This window comes from Gopherus evgoodei, chromosome 2 (genome assembly GCF_007399415.2).
Source record: "Gopherus evgoodei ecotype Sinaloan lineage chromosome 2, rGopEvg1_v1.p, whole genome shotgun sequence".
NCBI classification, from domain to species: Eukaryota; Metazoa; Chordata; order Testudines; family Testudinidae; genus Gopherus; species Gopherus evgoodei.
Genome location: NC_044323.1, coordinates 89,266,716 through 89,286,844, shown reverse-complemented (window position 1 = coordinate 89,286,844; position 20,129 = coordinate 89,266,716). Strand labels below are relative to the sequence as shown.

At 39.4% G+C, this 20,129-nt stretch overlaps 2 protein-coding genes across 7 annotated transcripts in view; one reads left to right on the top strand and one right to left on the bottom strand.

The window, feature by feature from the left end:
- The first annotated feature begins 418 nt into the window (after positions 1 to 418).
- RP9 (RP9 pre-mRNA splicing factor) lies at positions 419 to 9,482 on the top strand. Its single transcript, XM_030551336.1, has 6 exons — positions 419 to 716; positions 3,182 to 3,212; positions 3,800 to 3,929; positions 4,229 to 4,320; positions 6,411 to 6,472; positions 7,774 to 9,482. Exons 1-6 carry the CDS (start codon positions 523 to 525, stop codon positions 7,967 to 7,969), a joined length of 705 nt encoding a protein of 234 aa, XP_030407196.1. The 5' UTR covers positions 419 to 522; the 3' UTR covers positions 7,970 to 9,482.
- A 6,729-nt stretch (positions 9,483 to 16,211) lies between these two features.
- Positions 16,212 to 20,129, bottom strand: part of LOC115645964 — an 11,705-nt gene continuing 7,787 nt past the window's right edge. For 5 of the 6 annotated variants that reach the window (XM_030551330.1, XM_030551328.1, XM_030551326.1 and 2 more), the window contains 3 exons: positions 18,617 to 18,742; positions 17,843 to 17,968; positions 16,212 to 16,557 (listed from right to left, as the gene is read on the bottom strand). In XM_030551330.1, the coding sequence (XP_030407190.1) occupies positions 16,520 to 16,557; positions 17,843 to 17,968; positions 18,617 to 18,742 (290 nt within the window). In that variant the 3' untranslated portion in view covers positions 16,212 to 16,519. The remainder of the gene's footprint in view (positions 16,558 to 17,842; positions 17,969 to 18,616; positions 18,743 to 20,129) is intronic. The other variant, XM_030551331.1, reaches the window with a different exon arrangement.

Below are 20,129 nucleotides of genomic sequence, written 5' to 3'. Positions count from 1 at the left end.
GAAACAACTTCAAGCCAGGGGGTGCAACAGCACCCCTAGTTCCAGCATGGCTCCTGATTTACTGGGGTGCACCTGCACAGCTGGGATTGCAGGAGAGTGCCTTTTTCTCCTCCACTAGCTCATTGCTTTGCTGCTTACTAATGCAGAGGGAATAGTTCGACTCCCCTTCACCCCCAGCCCAGGCAGCTTTCACCATTTTTTTTTCTACAAACCCTTTAAGCCGGTTCCCCTTTGCTCAGCAGGGCTACTCTATGTCCAGCGGAGGGCGGGGAGCAGCAGCCCCTCGGCTGGGAGCCCCTGTGCCTTGGCGGGCGCTGGAGAAGGAGGGGGCGCTGCCTGGGATTAGCCAGGCCCAGCCGCCCAGAGGAAGTCCCTGCTTTGCCTGCAGCGGGTGCAGGGATGGGAAGTCAAGTGAAAGTGAAATCAGCAACGGGGGGAGGGGAGGCGCTGGTCGGTGCAGGAGCTGCAGCTGCTCGGCTCTGTGCCTCCCCCTCCCGCTGCCCGCCCGAGCCCGGAGCCCCCATGTCCCACAGGCGGGGAGCGCGGGAGAAGGCGGAGGCCGCCCCCGCCGAGAGGCATAGCCACAAGCGACCCAGGAGCCAGCGCGAGCCCCTGGCGGGCAGCAGCGGGGGCTGCAGGGCGCAGGAGCGGCATGAGCAGAAGAGGAAGAAGCGGGAGGTGCAGCAGATCCAGCAAATCCAGCACCTGGAGTCCTTGTAAGGGGTTCGGGGGGGAGCAGACGGAGAGTCCCCGGGACAAGTCCCTCTGTGGCTGGGGAGCTGCCCGCCAGTGCCCCCACCCGTTGCTGACCCGTCATTGCAGAGCTGGGGCCTGTCCAGCGGCAACTCTCCGTTTTAGGGCTACCCCCTGCTTCTGGGACAGGCTGAACCCAACCCCCGCACTGTCGCTAGCCCATCCCCTGGTATCTGAGCGTTTGCAAATAGATCATAGCAGGCTGTTGAACTGGGTCCCTGGGAGGGCGCTGGAAATCCAGATTGAATCTTAGGGGCAGCATTTGTTGTTGGCTGATGTATTTGGCCTTTATAAATAATTAAAATACACCAATGATTGTATTTTATAAATGAAAATTACAAAGGAGGTGGAGAAGCCAGAGTTATGGGAATGGGACCATTTTATGATGTCACCTGCTACTGGCTCCCTTCTAATTCTGGCTGATCATTGGCAATGTGGCACTTCAAAAGTTTGATCTGGGTTTGTTTGTTTTTAGAGGCAATGGACCATGTGCTACCACTGCATGGAAATACCGACTGTCTAAACATGTGCATGCACATGCTTCAAAAGCAATATTCATGTGCTCCCAAATCCTGTCTGGAAGTAACCCCATGCACAGGCCCAGACCCTGTACTGGTTACCTTTGTTCCTGACAGGAATAATCAGCGTATGAAGCCGGAGCAGGAGTTTTATTTACAAAATGCAGTAGGACATATCCCAGAAAATGTTCTCATATGTCCCTCTTTTTGAGGACTGTCACTCAGCATAGTTCCAAAGTTACCTAAGATCCCCCCAAAATCTGTGTCTCTTCACTTTTATCGTTGAAAGTTATATACATTAGAAATGCAGAATCATTAAACTGATGCTATAGAGCTCTCTACACTGAGGAATCAGTCCCATCACTTTTTAACTTCACTGCATGAATAATATTTTGATGGCCTCAATTTGGGCCACTGTCACACTTTGTGTCTTACATTTGGGCCTTGGCAGAGTGAGAGGTATACCATTCTGTGGCTACTGTTGTGGCTGTGGTTCAGCCTCTCTCGTCTCTTTAGGGTCAGGGAATTTGAAGCAGAGGGGAAAACATGTAGCCAGTGTTTCATGTGCTGTGCACAAGTCTTCTGGTGGGCTTCGGTGTGCAGTGACCTTCCAAATGTGGCCCATTTTGCAAAGAAATAGGTTCAGAATTTTTTGTTGTTGCTATGCCCACCAATTTCTCTGAACATTTTACAGAAGGCAGCCAGTCTGTCCATTCTCTATATACCCATCCACATGAACATAGGTTAAAAAAAAGTTCTGTCACCCAGTGCCTTTTAAAAAAGTGTCCTTCCCCCAACTCCTTCCCTGATTTTGTATCTGTCCTGTTTGATTTTTAAGTGACATTTCGAAGAAAGCATGAGACCTGTAGTTTGACAGCAAAACATGATCAGCAGGATCCCTTTGGAGTGAATGAAAAAATGTACAATGTAAAAGGCTTAAGATGTGCTGAATGATTCCTCTGATGCTGTAAAATATGTGTGTGCCTTAATTTATGAAAAGGGGGTTGAGACAAGTGGAAATATCATGGGCTGCAATCATAATTTAATGTTAATTCCTTCACAGCGGGAGTAGGGATTTCTTCTTGTGAATTACTCCAGACAGTGCTCTAAGTGTTGCTATTGTTAAGAAGAGGATTAAATGATACCTTTGCATTGAACACTCGTGTGTACATTGTCTCCACTGGTGTCTTCCAAGTCAGATCTGCCCACTGTATGGACAAAAACAAGTCCCTCTTTCTATTGTCAATGCTGCTGATCCAGCATTGGTGCAGAACAGCCTCCTGAGTCATCAACAAAACTATCATTGATGCTGTCTTCAGATTAGTTATTGGTGATGCTGAATGTACTAGAGAGACAATTTGATTATCCTGTACTAGGTTGAGCTTGTAGTGCTGGCAGTAAGAAAATTCTTGCTTTGACATTGTCAGTTGAGCATATTTATGACTCAGTGTTGGAAAAAATAAATATGAAGTGGCAAGATGTCATTTTTCTTACCATAGCTGGACTTTCGAGATGAAAGAGTTGTGAATTTCTGGCAGCTAGGGCTCAGTTGGATGCACGAAATATCACTATAAAGCAGCATAATGAAGTTGTCATTTCCAAGCAAACACAAAACCAAAGCATGTTTGCAGACTAGAGTGGATTGTGTTATTTGCAGAAGACTTTTCTTTTTTTGGCTATTTAGAAACACCACAAGCATCACTTCACTCTGTTTGCATCCGTGTGTTGCACTGTGGCTGCTACACGTCTTAAGGAGTGTAATTAAGTAAAGTTTTAGGCCAAGTATGTTTAAATTATATGACATTTTAAATTTTATAACATTAAACAGCTTTGTTTTGTCCGTGCATATAAGTCTGATGCTAAGTTGTAGAAAATAATGTTTATACAACTATATTTTTATTGTTTTCCAGCTATGAGAAACCTCCTCCAGGGCTAATTAAGGTTAGTAAATTGTAATAAATGTTTTGTATTTAAAAGAAACTGTAAACACTGGTTTGAATCCTGAGGTCATTAGGAGTTTTACCATTGGCTTTGGGGGAATCAGATCCACCTTCTATGATTCCCTCTCTCCTTGCCATTAACATCACATTAAATTAGCATGTGATCTTTTGTGGAATTCCTCTTACCAGATTCAAAGAGTCATAATTTAGTGTTTGCAACTTAAACAAAAACTGCCGCATATAAAGGCTATTGTAATCACTATATTCAATTACAGAGAAGAGAAAATCAATAAAAATTGAAAAGTGTTTAATTCTTTTAATTTAATTAAGTGTTGGACTAAATGGAACAGGAGGGAAGCAATTCAGTAAGAATATTTAGGCTTGAAGGGAAAGGTTAAGGACAGCAAAAAAGAAAAATGAGTTAATGCTACTAAAAGAGTATAACTTTATGGGTATAAAGGAGGAAAGGAATATCAGAGAGAAAGTAGATCCATTAGTAAATGATGACATATATTTATACACTTGGGTTATTTGTTTTAAAATAAGCTAGACGAAAAAGAGGTTTTGTTTTGCTTACCATTTCTATAGGAAGATGAAACTAAGCCAGAAGACTGCATACCTGATGTACCAGGCAATGAACATGCCCGAGAATTCCTGGCTCATGCCCCAACTAAAGGACTCTGGATGCCATTAGGAAAAGAGGTCAAAGTTATGCAGTGTAAGTGCAAGAAGCATCCCAATTTCATTGGGCCTTTTTCTTTTATAAATCTTTTGACTTTAGGCAAAAAAATCTTAGTGATACATGACTATGCAGTATAAAAGATGAATTCCAGATATATTGACTTCATATTGATATAATAGCAGCCAATATCATGAGGGCTTTTGTAGATATGCAGACTGAATTTAACGGTTCGTTTCTCTTTACTGTGCTCCAGCTACATAAAGATGTTTTCCATTAATGTTTTTAATTGGTTGTGAGCTGACTCAAAGATTCAGTTTGCTTCTGTTTTACTAAAGGTTGGAGATGTAAACGTTATGGACACAGAACAGGAGATAAAGAATGTCCATTCTTTATTAAAGGCAATCAGAAATTGGAACAATTCAGAGTAGTAAGTAAAAATATTGTAGTATTGGTTGTATTTTTCATTAATAATGATGATGGCTAATCTCGCAAGTGAAAAGAAGTCTATTAGGTTATGGTCTATAAAGGATTTTCCACTGTGTCTAGTTTCATATTGATGTTGAAACCTGACCAGAGTCCTCTTATTAGAGAAAAATATCTCTCTTCATACACAGATGTGATTGAATGTATTATTAATTTTCAGAAAACCCACTCTTTAAATGGAAGATAATAATTATTTGCATATAAATTATAAGTCTTCAAGAAACTTTCAACCATTATATTTAATTAATCTTTTCAACATCAGTTATTTATGATTAAATATCAATGTACCTAAAAACTCTGTTAACAAATAATCAGTGGTGAGTTGCCCAGGTAACATGAAGAGATTTAGATTACCTTGCATCAAATGAGTTTATAGACCAAGCTATGAGGAGCCACAAGAAAATTAGAAGCTATTCAAAGAGTGAATGATGCAGAAATTTTAGAAATACCTTATCTGTAAAACTCCAATGTGATTTGTCTTACATTTCACAGAAAAATTCTATCCTGGGATGAGATAGCATATGTAAAATTTCAGGGGTATTGTTTAGGTAGAATGAGTAAAGGGAGGGGTTGGGAATCAAACTTAAAATAGGAAGCTAGCTTCTTCCTTAACTATGGATAGACAAAATGCCTTCCATATATGGGATTCCGTACATGAGTGCTGGTGCCTAGTAGGTATTCTCCTTTATGCTAATGTACAGGTGTTTCTGCAATACAGCTTGACCATAGAAATAGTGGAAGAGAAAAAATTGGAAGATTATTTTTATTTACCCTAGGGCCTAGGAATCCTGTTTATAGACCAGGACCCCATTGTGCTTGGTGCTGTACAAACACCTGCCTCCAGGAGCTTAGCCAAGAGACAACAGAGGACACAATACTGACAGATGGAGTAGGAGGAAACAATGAGATGATATTGTTCAACATGGGAGGCAGTGGTTTAAGCACACCAGTGTACTAAGTGTGGTCAGGTTGTCTGAGGCATCACAGAAAAAAGGGGTTTTGAAGGAGGATAATGAGGAAGTTTTGCAGATGTTTATGGGGAGCATCTCATAAGCATGAGAGGCAGCATGGGAGAAAGGGCAATGGTGTTTGTTTGCAAATTTAACAAGTGGGCAGTGGAGGCTGGCATCGTGGGCTAATCAGAGATGGGAACTGACATCTCGACAGTGAATGAGAGATGAGAGAATTAGGGTGGAAGAGAGCCTTGAAAGGGAAGACAAGCAACTTATGTTTGAAGCGATAAAAAAGAAGGAGCCATGGAGGGATACAAAGAGGGAGGTGACATGGTCAGCGCAATGAGCTAGGAGAATTATCTTTGCGGCAGCATTCTGAATGGATATTAGTGGGGCAAGATTGCCTTTGTCAAGGCCAGAGGAAAGGATGTTGCAGTAATCAAGATATGAGATTAAAAAGAGCCTGAACAAGAATTATAGCTGTGTGGCTGGATCGGAAACATCATGTTTTAGAGAATAGAGATCTGCAAGATTTAGACATTGCATGGATATGAGGACTTAGAGAGAGGTCTGAGTAGAGGATGATGCTCAGGTTATGGTTCTGACTCACAGGCAGGATTTCAGTGTTGTTCCCAGTGACTGAAAAAGGAAGTAATGGAGAGGGAAGGTTCAAATGTGTTAGAGGCATATTTAAGATTATTTCTGGACTTCAGCAGCAGTTCTAATTTATAACCAGTTTTATGTCTCATATCACCATAATATTTGAGAACCTATAGGAGATAGTCCCCAGCTATAGGAGGAGACGTGTTATGGGCAAGGAGAGCCTTATGCAGTCAGCTACATAGTCTTTGGATTAGAGTTGCGTAAACCTTTCCTGATGCCAAAAATCAGCCCAAGTTCACTAAAAGGTTTGCAATAATGTCAGTGCATCCTTGTGAATTGAGAGCTTGGGACTAACCGGGACTCTTCTATTGGAATAAATGTTGGATTGGATATTTTAATGGTAGGAAAGTGTCAAATATATGCGCCAGTGGTAGTGTCTTTTACTGATACTAGGCTTTCCCTTTCCTCTTTTTCAAAGGCACATGAAGACCCCATGTATGATGTAATAAGGGAAAATAAACGCCATGAAAAGGAAATGAGGTAAGTGTATCTCTGTAGTAAATTAATTTTTTTTTAATGTAAGCCTTTAATTTGATATTATTCTGTGAAAATTAGATATTATGGGCAAAATTTTCCTCACGGTTCAGCTCATCACCTCCAAACAAAAGTTAATTTTTAATGGTAAGCTTTATATTTTAATAAACAGCTAATGCAGAAGAGGAGGTGTCATTTGTCCCTTCTTAATAAATATTTGCTATTTTACTTGTTGCTCATAAATTGAAGTGATTTATATTTAATGATTCCTAGAACTGCCTGTTCAAAAAGTAGACGTGTTCATTTTTGTCAAGATTTTCAAACCTGGAAGGCTCCTAAATCTATTTTTTTACGTCTTTAGTAAAAGTGATCTGATTTTCAAAGGTGCTGGGCACTCACAGCTCTAATTGACTTCAGTGAGATTTCTAAGCAGTTCTGAAAACCAGGTTGATTTTATTTAGATACCTCTGTAAGGATTTAGGAAGCTAGCTTTAGGTAATCAAGTTTGAAAAATGTTGCCTTTATTCCTATTATTAAATCGTTATTCGGTAAATAGAGCAGAAGCATTTAATTCTTTTCCTTGTTCCTTGCACTGGGAAGCATTACTGATGAGCAATATCCAATCAACATTAGAGCTTAAGGGATAGGGTGCAATGTAGTTGTAGGTGACCAGATGCATGTGTTTAAAAAAAATACACACCAAGTTGAAATGGATGGTACCAAATAGAAGTAATCAAGCTGGTAAGGAGACTTTCCTTATCTGTTAAGAATCCATCCTATCATAGAACTAAACAGGAGGGGCTTTTGCATCAGAAATTACCTGTTTTGCTAAAGGAAAACCTGCTTTTTATGTCAGTGATACCAGTGACTTCCCCTTCTTCATCATTGTAACAAAACCTCATAATTTATTCATCCCGGATTCACCTGCATGTCAGTTAGTAGTAGTATAAAAACTGGTTTGGGGGCATACTGATGGCTGTTGCTGCTGAGTACATTTATACATGTTAAAATAAAAACATCACATAACTGCTTTTGCTGGGTAGCAGTAGAGGCCCTCCCCTTATCAACCACCCCACCCGCAGGATGGAAAAACACTTGAGTTGGACAAATGCCTGGCTGAAAACAGGAGCACAGAAATCCATAACTTAGACTCTGACTGGAGTGATTTGCATAGCCAGGGATCCTCCCCAAAGACAACTTGGTGACCAGTTCTCACAAGTCTATTACGTTATTCACTTTTTGGGGTGGGCATACTGCTGCACACATGGAAAAAGGATTCTCTTTCATATTATTTTGTGTGTGTTTAGGATACAGCAATTGAAGCAACTGCTGGAAGACTCTTCTTCAGATGAAGATGGAAGTAGTGGCAGCTCCAGTTCCTCAGAATATAAAGAGAAACACAAGAAGAAGAAAAAGAAGGAAAAAAAGAAAAAGGAAAAAAAGAAAAAAAAGAAAAGAAAGCACAAATCTTCTAAATCAAATGAGAGGTCAGAATCTGACTGACAGCAGTCACCTGCTAAATGCTTCTTGACCCCAGATTGTGAACTGTGAGGAGACATCCAAAGAATGAGGAACAACCAACCAAAAAGGGCTTTGTAATAGTCTAGGAGAACATACAAACGGGTACATGTAATGTCCCATTTGTGCCATCTTTTTCTGCCTCTCTGCAGGGGTGCCCCAAGCAAGGGATGAGCTCAGCTATGGCTGTTTAACAAGGAATGATTTTACTTGAGCATACCTAGGTACTGTGAAACGTGGGCTAATGATCATCTAACTCGATGGTTGATAAAACCTCACTGTTATGCTGCCACCTGTTAAAACAGCCACCACCTAAAGGACTGCTCACAGATTTCAGCAAAGGACAGCGGAGCTCTCTAGTGAGGTAATGCTTACCCCATAAAATAACTTAATTACACACAGAGCTTCGCTGTAACAGGAATTGCAGTTTGTACTGTGCGAAGCATTGAACCATGTTAGGACTTCCCATGTACAGCAAACAACAACGAATGTTGCTAGGTCCAAGCTAAGTGTAATGGGCTGTACTGTATCTTCCCCATGTGCTGATGGTCACTCCGATCATCCCACGATCGGAGTGATCACCACTTTAAAGTGTGTGACATAAGGAAAAACCTATTAATGTTAATGAAGAGGCTTTACTTTAAGGCAAAAATGTATTGTTAGCAAGGGTTTATTTTTATTTACTGGAAGAAAAGCTCAGTTCTGAAATGTCAACACTATTTCTGAGCCCCACTCTACAACATTGACCAGCACCTACTCGTTGAAGTAATCCTATGAACTGCAAAATTGGGCTCCATGTGTGAAAATCTCTTGCTAAATAATAATAAAACTCGCCCCACTAATTTTACTGACAAAAGCTAGCATGGTAGTTGCTTAGAAAAGAGTTTTCTTGTTTGAAATGGAATAGGTAACAATGTTCTTCTGAGCATTGTTCATTATCTATGTTGTATTGATACATGTTTGTTTCTAAAAAGGGTTGGGGAAGTAACTTTAAATGTTTTAATTTTACATATTTAGTAAAATATTTAATACAGTTATATTTTGTGAATCATTGTGAACATGGGAAATACAAAGAATATTCTTGTATCAATATATGGAAGGAATCCCAAATGTTTTACAAGTGTATAAGTACACAATACTATGGAAATGTAGAAAAAGAAAAGCAGGCTGGAAACAAGGATGCTTTGGTCAAGGACATGAGGACAAATGCTTATTTTTACAAAAAGGGTCCATGGGATCTCTAATAATCTCCCAGGGCAGACAGGACTGGAAAGATCTGTACAACAGTAAACAGTATAATACCAGATATATCTGTCCCTGCAAGATGAATGGCTAAACTGATCTCGCTGTGATGTGAGTGAGCCTCTGATTGCAGGGAATCTAGGTGTATAAAAGTAACTTGCAAGGGAAGAGGGGGTTTGTCCTGTGGACTCTTCGAAACTGCTTTATGACAATGAATGAAGCTCTGAAATTTTTTTTACATTGAAAATATCAGAAATGTCAAAGCTGTTTTTTTCCTTTGTTTTAGAAGAAACCTCAATATAGAATTGGAGTTTTCCTTCACGAGGAGGAAAAGGGTGTGTTTAAAATCTGAACTTAGACAAGGCAGGTGTAGCTGGTCGAGGTAAACCCAAACATAGGCTCCCCGTTAGGGCTTACACTGAACAGCTATCACATGGTAAAGCTACAATGGCCTTGTTTGTGGCAAGCATGAAATCCTGACAGTGTTGACTTTGGTGATGGTTAGATTTCACCCTAATATTTTAGTACAGGTTGAACATGCACTATTTCTTGGCATGAAAGCTTTCCGATCCTATAATGGAAGGGAGTGGGAATGGTGAACCAAATACACCTCTACTCCACTAATGCTGTCCTTGGGAGCCAAAAAAGTTTTACCGTGTTATAGGTGAAACTGCATTATATCGAACTTGCTTTGATCCACTGGAGCACTGCTTTACCGCATTATATCTGAATTTGTGTTATATCGGGTCCCATTATATCGAGGTAGAGGTGTACATTGTTTTTGTTTCATCACACTAAAGTGACATTATATCTGACTTGCTTTGATCAGCCAGAGTGTGCAGCCCTGCCCCCCCCGAGCACTGCTTTACTGAGTTATATGGGGATAGAGGTGTACTTTTTTTCCCCTGCTGCATAATTTTCAGGTATTAGAGTTAATAGTTTAAATGGTCTGAATAAATATTGAGAGAGGAAGTACACTAAGTAGGTGAAATCTGCATAAACCTGCTATTACTGTTCTTCCAGAAAGATACTAGAAATAGGATCAAAAAGCCCTACTCAGAAGAGGCCTGTTCTATTTTCCTTGCTAAATTTTATATCAACAGAAGCAAAAGGGAATAAAAAGGGGGACAAATCCATTTCTTCTCCTTTACAAGACACCCTCCAAATCTAAAGCATAGACCTTGTAGTCACCGTCATCACAACTGTGCATAATCCTCTATTGAATCACAGCAATGTAACTTTTTAGATGATATCTGTATTCTATCTTAAGTCCCAAAAGTAGCTACAGGGTATCTTCTCTTACAGTATTTAGTAAACAAGTTGTCTATATGCAAAATTAATGTTACTTGTTAGTGACTATCAGAAGTTCAGGAATGTTCTATGGTAGGGTAACTGACAGCTGGCTACAACTGCAGTTTCTTTGTTGGTAGTCTTGGCAGTTAGAACTGCCTGAGAGTTGGCTTGATTGATCTCCTTTACAGTGCTGCAGTGGAGAAATAAGTATTGTCATCAGAGCATCCAGTTACTTGCTTATTTGCAGCATGGTTGAGGGAATGTGGGTAGGAAATAGATTGAGAGGTGTCTTGCAACAACTCCATAACTTCCTACCAATAGCTACAGCAAAGCCAATCTTTAAAATGTAAGAGAGGCTTCATGTGGGTTATTGCATCTTTCCTTAGAGTTTTTGCTTGGAAGTCTATCCTGAAAGCCATATTAAGGTGTCTTTATAAAACGCCATCCCATTAATCGTTAATGGCCCCATCCCTTTTTGCTATTTCCTTGGGTGTTTATCTTTCATAGGCAACCAGCATCAGCTCTTTCTTCTACTATAAAAGGTTAAGTTTTGTTAAACATTTAATATTTTTTCCTTAAACTATTTAGAAAAATTTTAACCTCAGTACACTCACAAAAAAACAAACAAAAAAAAAAGGAGTGGCCATATAAACTCAGCAGAATTGTTCTGTATGCAAGTAAGAATAGACTCCCTGTGGAACACTTAATCGTGATGGAAAAAGAAGTGACTCACTGACCAAACGATTGTTACTAGGAATCAACAGGTGGTAGTTTCTAATGTAATTTCGCCCTATGGATGGGTGGTCAACCCACTACTATTTACAGTTTTAATCAGTGACCTGGAATATATTATCACTACTGATAAAAAGTTCATACATGATAACAGAAGTAAATAATGAGGATGACAAGTCACTGCTACAGTGTGATGTGACTCAGACATGTTTTAATAGAGTCAAATGAAAGCTTTATCTAGAGCAGTGGTTCCCAAACTAGGGTTCATGAATCCCTGGGGTTTGCCAGATGTTACAGGGGGTTCCTGGGGAAAAAATTCCCCAATGGTGGACAGACCTGTCCCTAGAGACCCTGGGCAGCACAGGGCCAGCAGCCCCTGGACTTCCAAGAGTTAAGCAGATCAATTCAAGCATATATCACCCTGAGGAGATTTAAACTTCAAGACTCCTTATAAGAAATGGAAAGGGAGGTGGATATTTTTTGCTGTTTTTAAAATTAAATAGCTAGTATTGTTTTTTAAATTATGAAGAACAAGTTTAGGCTTTGTTGTAACATGTGTTTGCCTGGACTGCTCAAGACCTGAATGCTTGTGTAGGAGGAACTTGGAGTTGGCATCTTAAATACCTTCGTGCTGTTTCACATCTGATACTCCTTGATGGAACATAGGAGCCTTGTCTTATAACAGGCTTATTCAGAGTGATACAAGCTATGAAAAAGTGAGATCATGGAAGTGTTGCCATTTTCATAATGTAATAAAAATACTGCAATAATAAATAGTGTAATAAAATTTGTTTTAGGACATTTTATTTCCAAGGTTACTTGAGTATAAATTATAAAAAAGCAGTAAAGGAGAAAATCCCTGGAAATATTTTTTTTTTTTAGGAGAGGGTTCATAAGACTTGACATTTTAGTGAAAGGGGTTCATAGGATGTTAAAGTTTGGGAACCACTGACCTATAGGAATAGAAAAAACAACAAGGAGTCCTTGAGACTAACAAATATATTTGGGCATAAATTTTCGTGGGCTATAACCCACTTTGTCAGATGCATAGAGTGAAAGATACAGTAGGCAGGTATAAATATACAGCACATGAGAAGATGGGAGTTGCCTTACTAAGTGTGTGGCAGGGGGTCAGTGCTAACGAGGCCAATTCAATCAGGGTGGATGTGGCCCATTCCCCAATAGTTGATAAGAAGGGGCGAATATCAACTGAGGGGAAATTACTTTTGGTTGTACACCTACAAGATCTCTATCAAGCATTCTTAAAAACTACAATCCTAACCTGGGGAAGTGATGAAACAGATTGACAGAGCCAGAAGGGTACCCAGAAGTCACCTACTACAGGACAGGCCTAACAAAGAAAGTAAGACAGCCACTAGCCATCACCTACAGCCCCCAACTAAAACCTATCCAACGCATCATCAAGGATCTACAACTTATCCTGGATGACAATCCCTCACTCTCACAGACATTGGGAGATTGCTTCAAGTTGAGGGGCTAATATTCACCAGCAACTACACACCACAGAACAGAAACACTAACCCAGGAACAAATCCCAGCAACAAACCTTGTTGCCAACTCTGTCCCCCTATCTATTCAAGGGACTTCATAGGACCTAACCACATCAGCCACACCATCAAGGGCTCATTCACCTGTACATCTACCACTGTGATATATGCCATCATGTGCCAGCATTGCCCCTCTGCCATGTACGTTGGCTAAGCTGGACAGTCTCTATGCAAAAGAATAAATGGACACAAATCAGATATCAAGAACTGTAACATTCAAAAACCAGTTCAATTTCCCTGGACACTCAATAAACAGACTTAAAAGTGGCCAGACTCAAAAGTTCAACCAAAAAACAAAAAAAACAAAAACCACACTTCAAAAACAGATTTCAACAAGAAACTACAGAACTGGAATTAATTTGCAAACTTGACATCATCAAGTTAGGCCTGAATAAAGACTGAGTGGCTGGGTCACTACAAAAAGTCATTTTTCCCCTCCGATACTCACACCTTGTCAACTGTCAGAAATGGGCCATATCCACCTTGATTGACTCATTGTTTTTGCTGACACAGACCAACACGGCTACCCCTCTGAAACCTATAGGAAGAGAGAACGTAGTATTTACAAGATAGGGAACTGTATTCTCAGAAACAGTGGCTCAGTTAAGGATATAGGAGCCACTGTACATAAACAAAACATGAGCTTCCAGTGTGATACTCTCACAGGGTAAACAGACTGCCTTAGACAACATGACTAATACCACTTTCTGGACTATAGTGTCTGTGCTTCAGAAATGGTAATTTGGAGCAGGCTTAGAAGAGCAACAAGACTAAATTCTTGTCCAGGAAACACAATGCAAGAGGCTACAGCAGCAAATCAGTTTATTGAATAAGTTAAGAGGGAGCTTGAGTGCAGTTTTTATGTACCTATACAGGGAGAAGATGTTAGATAGGCCTTTAGCACATGAAATCTAGTGGCTGAAAAATTAAGTCATGCAAATTCAAACTGAAAACAGCATAAGTAGGTATTATTAATTGGCAAGGTTTGTAGTAAATTTTAGAGTTAAAAAAAAAACAAAATGGGATGTTTATAATAATCACAAGTTGGGCAAAAGGCAAGAATTCCTGAATTAAGTGCTATGGTTTGAGATGCAGGTCAGAATAGATACCTAATGGTCCTTTCTAGCCTCAGGAGGAGAAGAAAAGCAAAAACCACACAATTGAGCTGTTCCATAAAGTGTTAAATTGAGCAATGGGATCTACCTCTGATTAACCATTTACTTATTTAAGGCACTTGACATCTTGGTAATTTACTTCAGAGACTGAACCTTTTAACAAGTTTCTTGCCTCCAGTGCATGTAGATTCTGGTTTATCACATTACTTATGAGTGCTGGAATTATGAAACATTCACATGACTATACAAATCAAGAAGAGTGTAGCTGTAACATGTCTACCAGCTCATAGATCTATTAGTCATCCTAGCAAAACCTCTTGGGTCTGATTATATAGTTAAATATTTTTTCCTCCTGAACTGTTGTGGTACTACCAGAGACCTCTAGAGAAGACAAAGATGTTTGGAGTAGGGCTATCTAGGTTCTGCATGCATTGACAAGGTCCGAGCATAACAAGCTACTTAAAATTCAGTGAGAGGTCAGAGATGACATTGACATTCCAAAGTCACTGATTAATAGCCAACTAGCACCACACACCAGCTACAGGGATTATGTGCTGTGGAAGAAGTTTGTGTCTTGCACTACACCTGTCTTTCCTTAGCAGATCCATGGTTATCACACAGTATTTTTGTAGGTGGTTCTTACATTCTCTTCATTTAATTGAAACAGCTGTAATTTGATCTTTTCACTCAGAAGCTAAGAACAAACACTTCTTAAATCAACATTGAAGTGGAAGAAATTATACAACACCAAACATACATAGAATTTCTACACTCTGAATGTGAAATTGCAGAATTAAAATTTGACATGCCAAGCCACCATTGGCATAAGATTTGGTGATTATACCCCACCCACCCTCTGACAGAAGATTTAGCTAGAAACACGTAGCTTTTAGAATTTGAGTCAGAGACAACAAAACTGTCCAATGAAACATCTAGTGTTAGAATCTCAGGTCTGTTTGAACCTCCTTTGCCAAAAAAAGGGAATGTTTTTCCTTCAGCTGTCCTACACGTGTAGGGTTCCTTGCATAGTCTGTTGAAGTCACCAAAAGTAAAATGCAACAAAGCAATAGTTATAAGCCTGTATCTGAGTCACTAAAATGGCAGCATAGAGAAGTCTGTACAAACAAGCTGTTCAACTGATTTTCTGACACTATGGTGTCAACAAGGTGATTTAACTTAGACACATCAAACTGGTTAGGTACCTAGCTGAATCAGATAGCTGCAGAGGAAGATCTAGTCTTTCTGAAGTGTAGGCAGGGTCTATTTCACAGTGACTTGTATTCTGAACCACTGCAATTTTGGCCCATAGCCACACTAGCACAGTTCTGAGCCATTTAAATTGAAATGTCCTCTGCATCTCTCTTCCACGTGTCTCTGCTCAGATCCCAGAATCTACTGCATCTAAGATGTTTTGAAGTACCCCAGTAACTTGTTCTATTCCCATACACACTGCCACCAAGACAGTTCAGAGAGAGGTATTTTAACATACGAGTAAGTTACTTGGAGTACATGTGTACTCACATGGCATTTTGCAGCCATGCCAGGATTAAGTGTTTTTTAGGATGACAGAAGAAAATTTAAGAGTTAAGGTGGTGTTAGGCTCAGGTCAAGTGTACCCAAATTCAGAGTCAAATGTATTGGATGTATGAGACCGGTAGCTGCAGCAGCAGAGACCCCAAGACATCTGCAGAAGTTGTCCCTTAAAATGATCCCCAGCATGCTGGTTTTAACTTAGAACTAGAGGTGCTCTCTGGATAGAGCACTACAGTCTCCACATTTGTCAGGCTATCATTACATAAAGCAGTAAGTGGCTATAGAGTTTTTTTGTTTTATTTTGTTTTTATACACACACACTGTATATTAAATTCTTTGGTTCAGGAACTGGAAAAAAAAAATCTGAATTTTGAAGAGCTGTTGTGTCATTAGTATTCTCCACTGAGGATTAATCTGTCAACTATCCTAGACCTAGTTTTCCTATAGGAGGGGGGACCTCAGGGAAAGTCATGGCTGAACTCCTGAAAGAACACTCTGAAAATCATCCCCACTGTTCTATTCTCTGAAGATAGAGAAATTTAGTTACCTGAAGTCTTGACCTCTGAAAAGCAGCATGGAAGTTAGAGTTACACAAAAAAAAAAAAAAGCTTTGAAATTAGAGTTTAGAACAATATGGTAGGAAGGTAGGAAAGTGCAGTTGCTTAGGTGTTTACTAGTACAGACAACCCATCCCTATATTAGGCTTGTGCTTCAGTACAGCATTCAGGAAAGAAAACCCACAAATCAGTGCAATTCTGTTAACTTTATTGCTTTTAAGCAATAAGTAAGTGTTCTTATTTACAATTTCGAGTGCTTTATTTCAAGTGTTCCTTTCATTTAATATTTTATACAGTGTACTCGAATTCTTTACCATGTTACTTCTTACCCTTTAACTGTGCATAGTAGCTTAGAAAGATTTATACAAAAAAAACAAAAAAAGCTACTTATGGACTCATTTTAAAGATTAAGAGACATGCAACCTCAGTATGTTTGTGTTCTTCTCCCAGCATTTGTAATAATCAGATTTCCCCCTTGCATTTGCAATAGTCAGATTATCTTCTTTTGTAGAGAGACCTCTTTGATCCACACCCTAAAAAAAAGAAAGATTTAGTTTTTAACATATGCACTTTCCCTTCACTGATGCTTGTTGTAAAGTCTTCCTTTAAAATAGGCAACTAGCAAGTGAGCTATACTATTGCAGGAAGTAAACTAGGAATTTGAGTCATACTGAAGTCCCACCAGCTCTGCAGACCTAAGTTCTGCACCACAGATCCTGGATTGTCTAGCAGTAGTACAGAAGATTAGAAATCAATTATTTTAAAGATGGTATGTTGAACCAGTTAGTATAAAATTCCTAGAATTATTAGTTTGATATTAAGTTCTCTTAATTTGTTCCTTAATTTTTGGTGCAGAACTTTTGGGAATGCACAAATGCATCGGAGAAATTGAAGGCGGCAGGCTGGAAAAATTGTGCCATTTTTGGCATTAACAGGGAAATACAGGAGAAAGTTTGAAATGTGCAAGATGACTGAATGCTCCTACTAAAAAGATCAGGAGTGAAATGTGCACAGTGATGACATCTTAAGTCATAGTTAGGCTTTGGGACCACAGTGATTTTGATTACTCAGGCACTTGCACTTCTGAGCCAGTGTTTCAGATTGCAGACAGATTCAAACACTCCATTGGTTTATACTGTTCCTGTCAGGAGGGTTTATTGTCGAAAACTAGTTTCAAGTGGGAAGAGAGGAGTTTTTTCCTTCATGGTATTCCCTACACATGAACAGTCTTCCTCCATTAGGTCAAGCAACTATGCTCTCCCTCACCAAATGTATCTCACCTCTTTGAGCTGGCTTCCAATAACCATGGACCTCTACTCTTAACTCACAATGCTTTCATAAAGTCACATTAGAACATATTAATTAGTATAAGACTAAAGACCTTGGAATTAAGACACATGCCATGTTTAATCACTTGAGTTTGCTACATCTCTATTTTGACTTTTAACAATAAAAGTCCCTGCTCCAGAGCTTACAGTGCATTAAAAAACAAACTATAGTACCACCATTAGTGTAATATAAAATGCGAACCATTGTTTTTTAAAATAAAAATTTGGAAGCCTGTAGTTTAAGGACAGAAAGATTCTTTGTAGTAGAGAGAGACGGGGTCAAAGAATTTTTATGACAAAGGAGTATCTAAAAAGGTACTCATGTTTTGAATGCAGATAATCCAAGAGGGGAGATGGGGCAGGGGGAGAATAAAAAACCACCACACACACACACACACACACACACACACACACACACACCACATGACAGTAAACTTAGAGTTACTGCTGGAACATATCTAGTGTTTATGGCACGTAACAGTATGCTAACCTTTGTGTGCACTGGGTTTAGGCATTTCCCATACTTCAATATCTTCTGCCTCACATCTTGTGTCTCTACGTTTGTAAGGGGGTTTGCCTATCCTTTTCCTTTTTGGTTTATCCAAAAGGAGATTACCTGAATGACCAAATAAAAGTAGCATTATTACTTTTTCAAGCAATTCAGAATATTTAGATTTTACTTAAGACAGGCTCTCACTTAAGTTTATAGTATTTAATAACTTTTACTCTCTTTCCTGAAGCAAGGATTCTCTCTCTTTCCCACACACTCTTCTGCCACTCTTTACAATTAGTGTGGATCAACAGCTATAGACAACATTTTCTAAAAGCAGTATCTGCATAGGCATGAACATGAGATTTAGCTTTAGAATTCACTTGTCAAGAGAGTAATGAACTGCTGTTGAGGGTGCACAGAAGAATTATGTCCCTAGCTAGGACAGGGTTAGAGTATCTTAACGAGGTAGCAATAAATTGTGCTAGTAAAGACTGCATTGATACAAGGCATCATTTCTTGCCACATTAAAATATACTGCTGTAGCTTTAAAATAAAAGTTTTGTCCACCACAATCACCCCAACTCTATATATGCAGACTCCCTCCCCTGCAGAGCAGCCAGATTTATAGATTATCTGAACCACAACCAACATGTATTTCCTTCAAAGCAATAGCTAAATATCCCACCAAAATGGCAAACTATTCTGCTGAAAACAGTTTCTTTGAAGATTTAAGGGAAGAGAATCTGAGGAGTGACAAGAAATCAGCTGTACCTTGTTCTTTGCTTTTGGTTGGGGATGATAGGCTACCACATATCAAGCTGGCACACTTGGGTTTAGCACCAGTTCTAATCCAGTACTCATCAGCTGTCAGCCCCATGTTTTCCTTTAGTAACCTTACTAATTAAAACATAGTGAGACATTGGAATAATATCAGTAAGCATCTACTGTAAGTAACGTTACCATACTGACTTTTTACAGCTGACCTACAATACAGAGGCAAAATGTGTAGTCCACAGAGGACTATATTTGAATTTTTTAAATCTAATATTTATATGGATACTAATCACTGGTAGCTGGGCCCCAGTTTATTTTTTAAATGTTGCTCATTGGACTCAATATGCATGTTTATCATATTGTACCTTTGTGTATTACCAAATTTGATAGATTTTGTGAAAGGGCTGCAAAACCTCACATGGAACCAATTACTGCTTCATTATACTAATATATCATGGCAATTTATGGCAGTGCTTTTGAAGAAAGCACAAGCAGAATTACTGTAATACATACACTGATCATTAGCTAGTTACAGTCACAGGAACTCAGTTACCTGAAGTTTACTTTGCTTGTCTTTGTTTCTAGCTAAAGGAAATATTCTCTCCCAGGCCAAGAGGAGTTTTTTAAAATCACAGTTAAGTTTTGCTAGTGTGCTAGAACTGTTTAATTGTCTTCAACAAGTTAGATTAAAAGGAAGAAGTAGTTTATCTGAAGTTTCAATATTTGGTTCTCCTGCAGAGGTTCCTCTAGTTTTAAGCAAGCTAAGGGCAGCAGACTTGGTGAAGCCACTCATCTGTCATAACAGAGGGGGTGGCTGGGCCAAACCTGAGTTGCATTATAAACCCATGTGGCAAATTACACCACCACTCACTCAAATCTGGCCTAGCCATTCTCCACCCCTCAACTATAGTCATCGCAGAGAAACAGTTGGGCCAAGTCTGAGGGGCAGCACGCTGTCTTGAGTGGCCACTACTCCCCTACTATAGATATAGGACACGTTTATATCAGCTAGCATCATCAGTTTATAAGACACTTCCCCCACCTTAGCTAAGCCCATTTTGTAACATGGGGGTATGGTATGGTAGCCAGTGTCGACACAAATTTAAGAGATTATATTGCCACTGTCAAATGACATCTTGGCAAACAAGAGTGTTGTTCATTATTTAATGAGTTAAATATTGAAAAAAGTGTATTATCCAAGTCAAAAAGATTAAATGAGGATCAATCCACATTTGTTTACTAGCTGACATCACCTGAAGCTCAACCTTGAGTAAAAAATTTTATTTTTATTCATATATAAGAATTCTACACTGTTTAATAATAATATTAAAGGACTTCAAATTTAGCCTTAGCCAAAAGTTTGCTGGCTATGCTCAAGGCAAAAATAGAACATAAAAGAGTGGCCATACTGGGTCAGACCAAAGGTCCATCAACCCAGTATCCTGTATTCAGACAGTGGCCAGTGCCAAGACCCAGAGGGAATGAACAGAACAGGTCATCATCAAGATGA

Excerpts from the sequence above, each read along its gene's own strand:
- RP9 (XM_030551336.1), top strand. The coding sequence starts at position 523 with ATGTCCCACAGGCGGGGAGCGCGGGAGAAGGCGGAGGCCGCCCCCGCC. Across the intron at positions 3,213-3,799 it reads CTCCTCCAGGGCTAATTAAG|GAAGATGAAACTAAGCCAGA; the intron begins GTTAGTAAATTG and ends CCATTTCTATAG. Across the intron at positions 4,321-6,410 it reads AATTGGAACAATTCAGAGTA|GCACATGAAGACCCCATGTA; the intron begins GTAAGTAAAAAT and ends TCTTTTTCAAAG.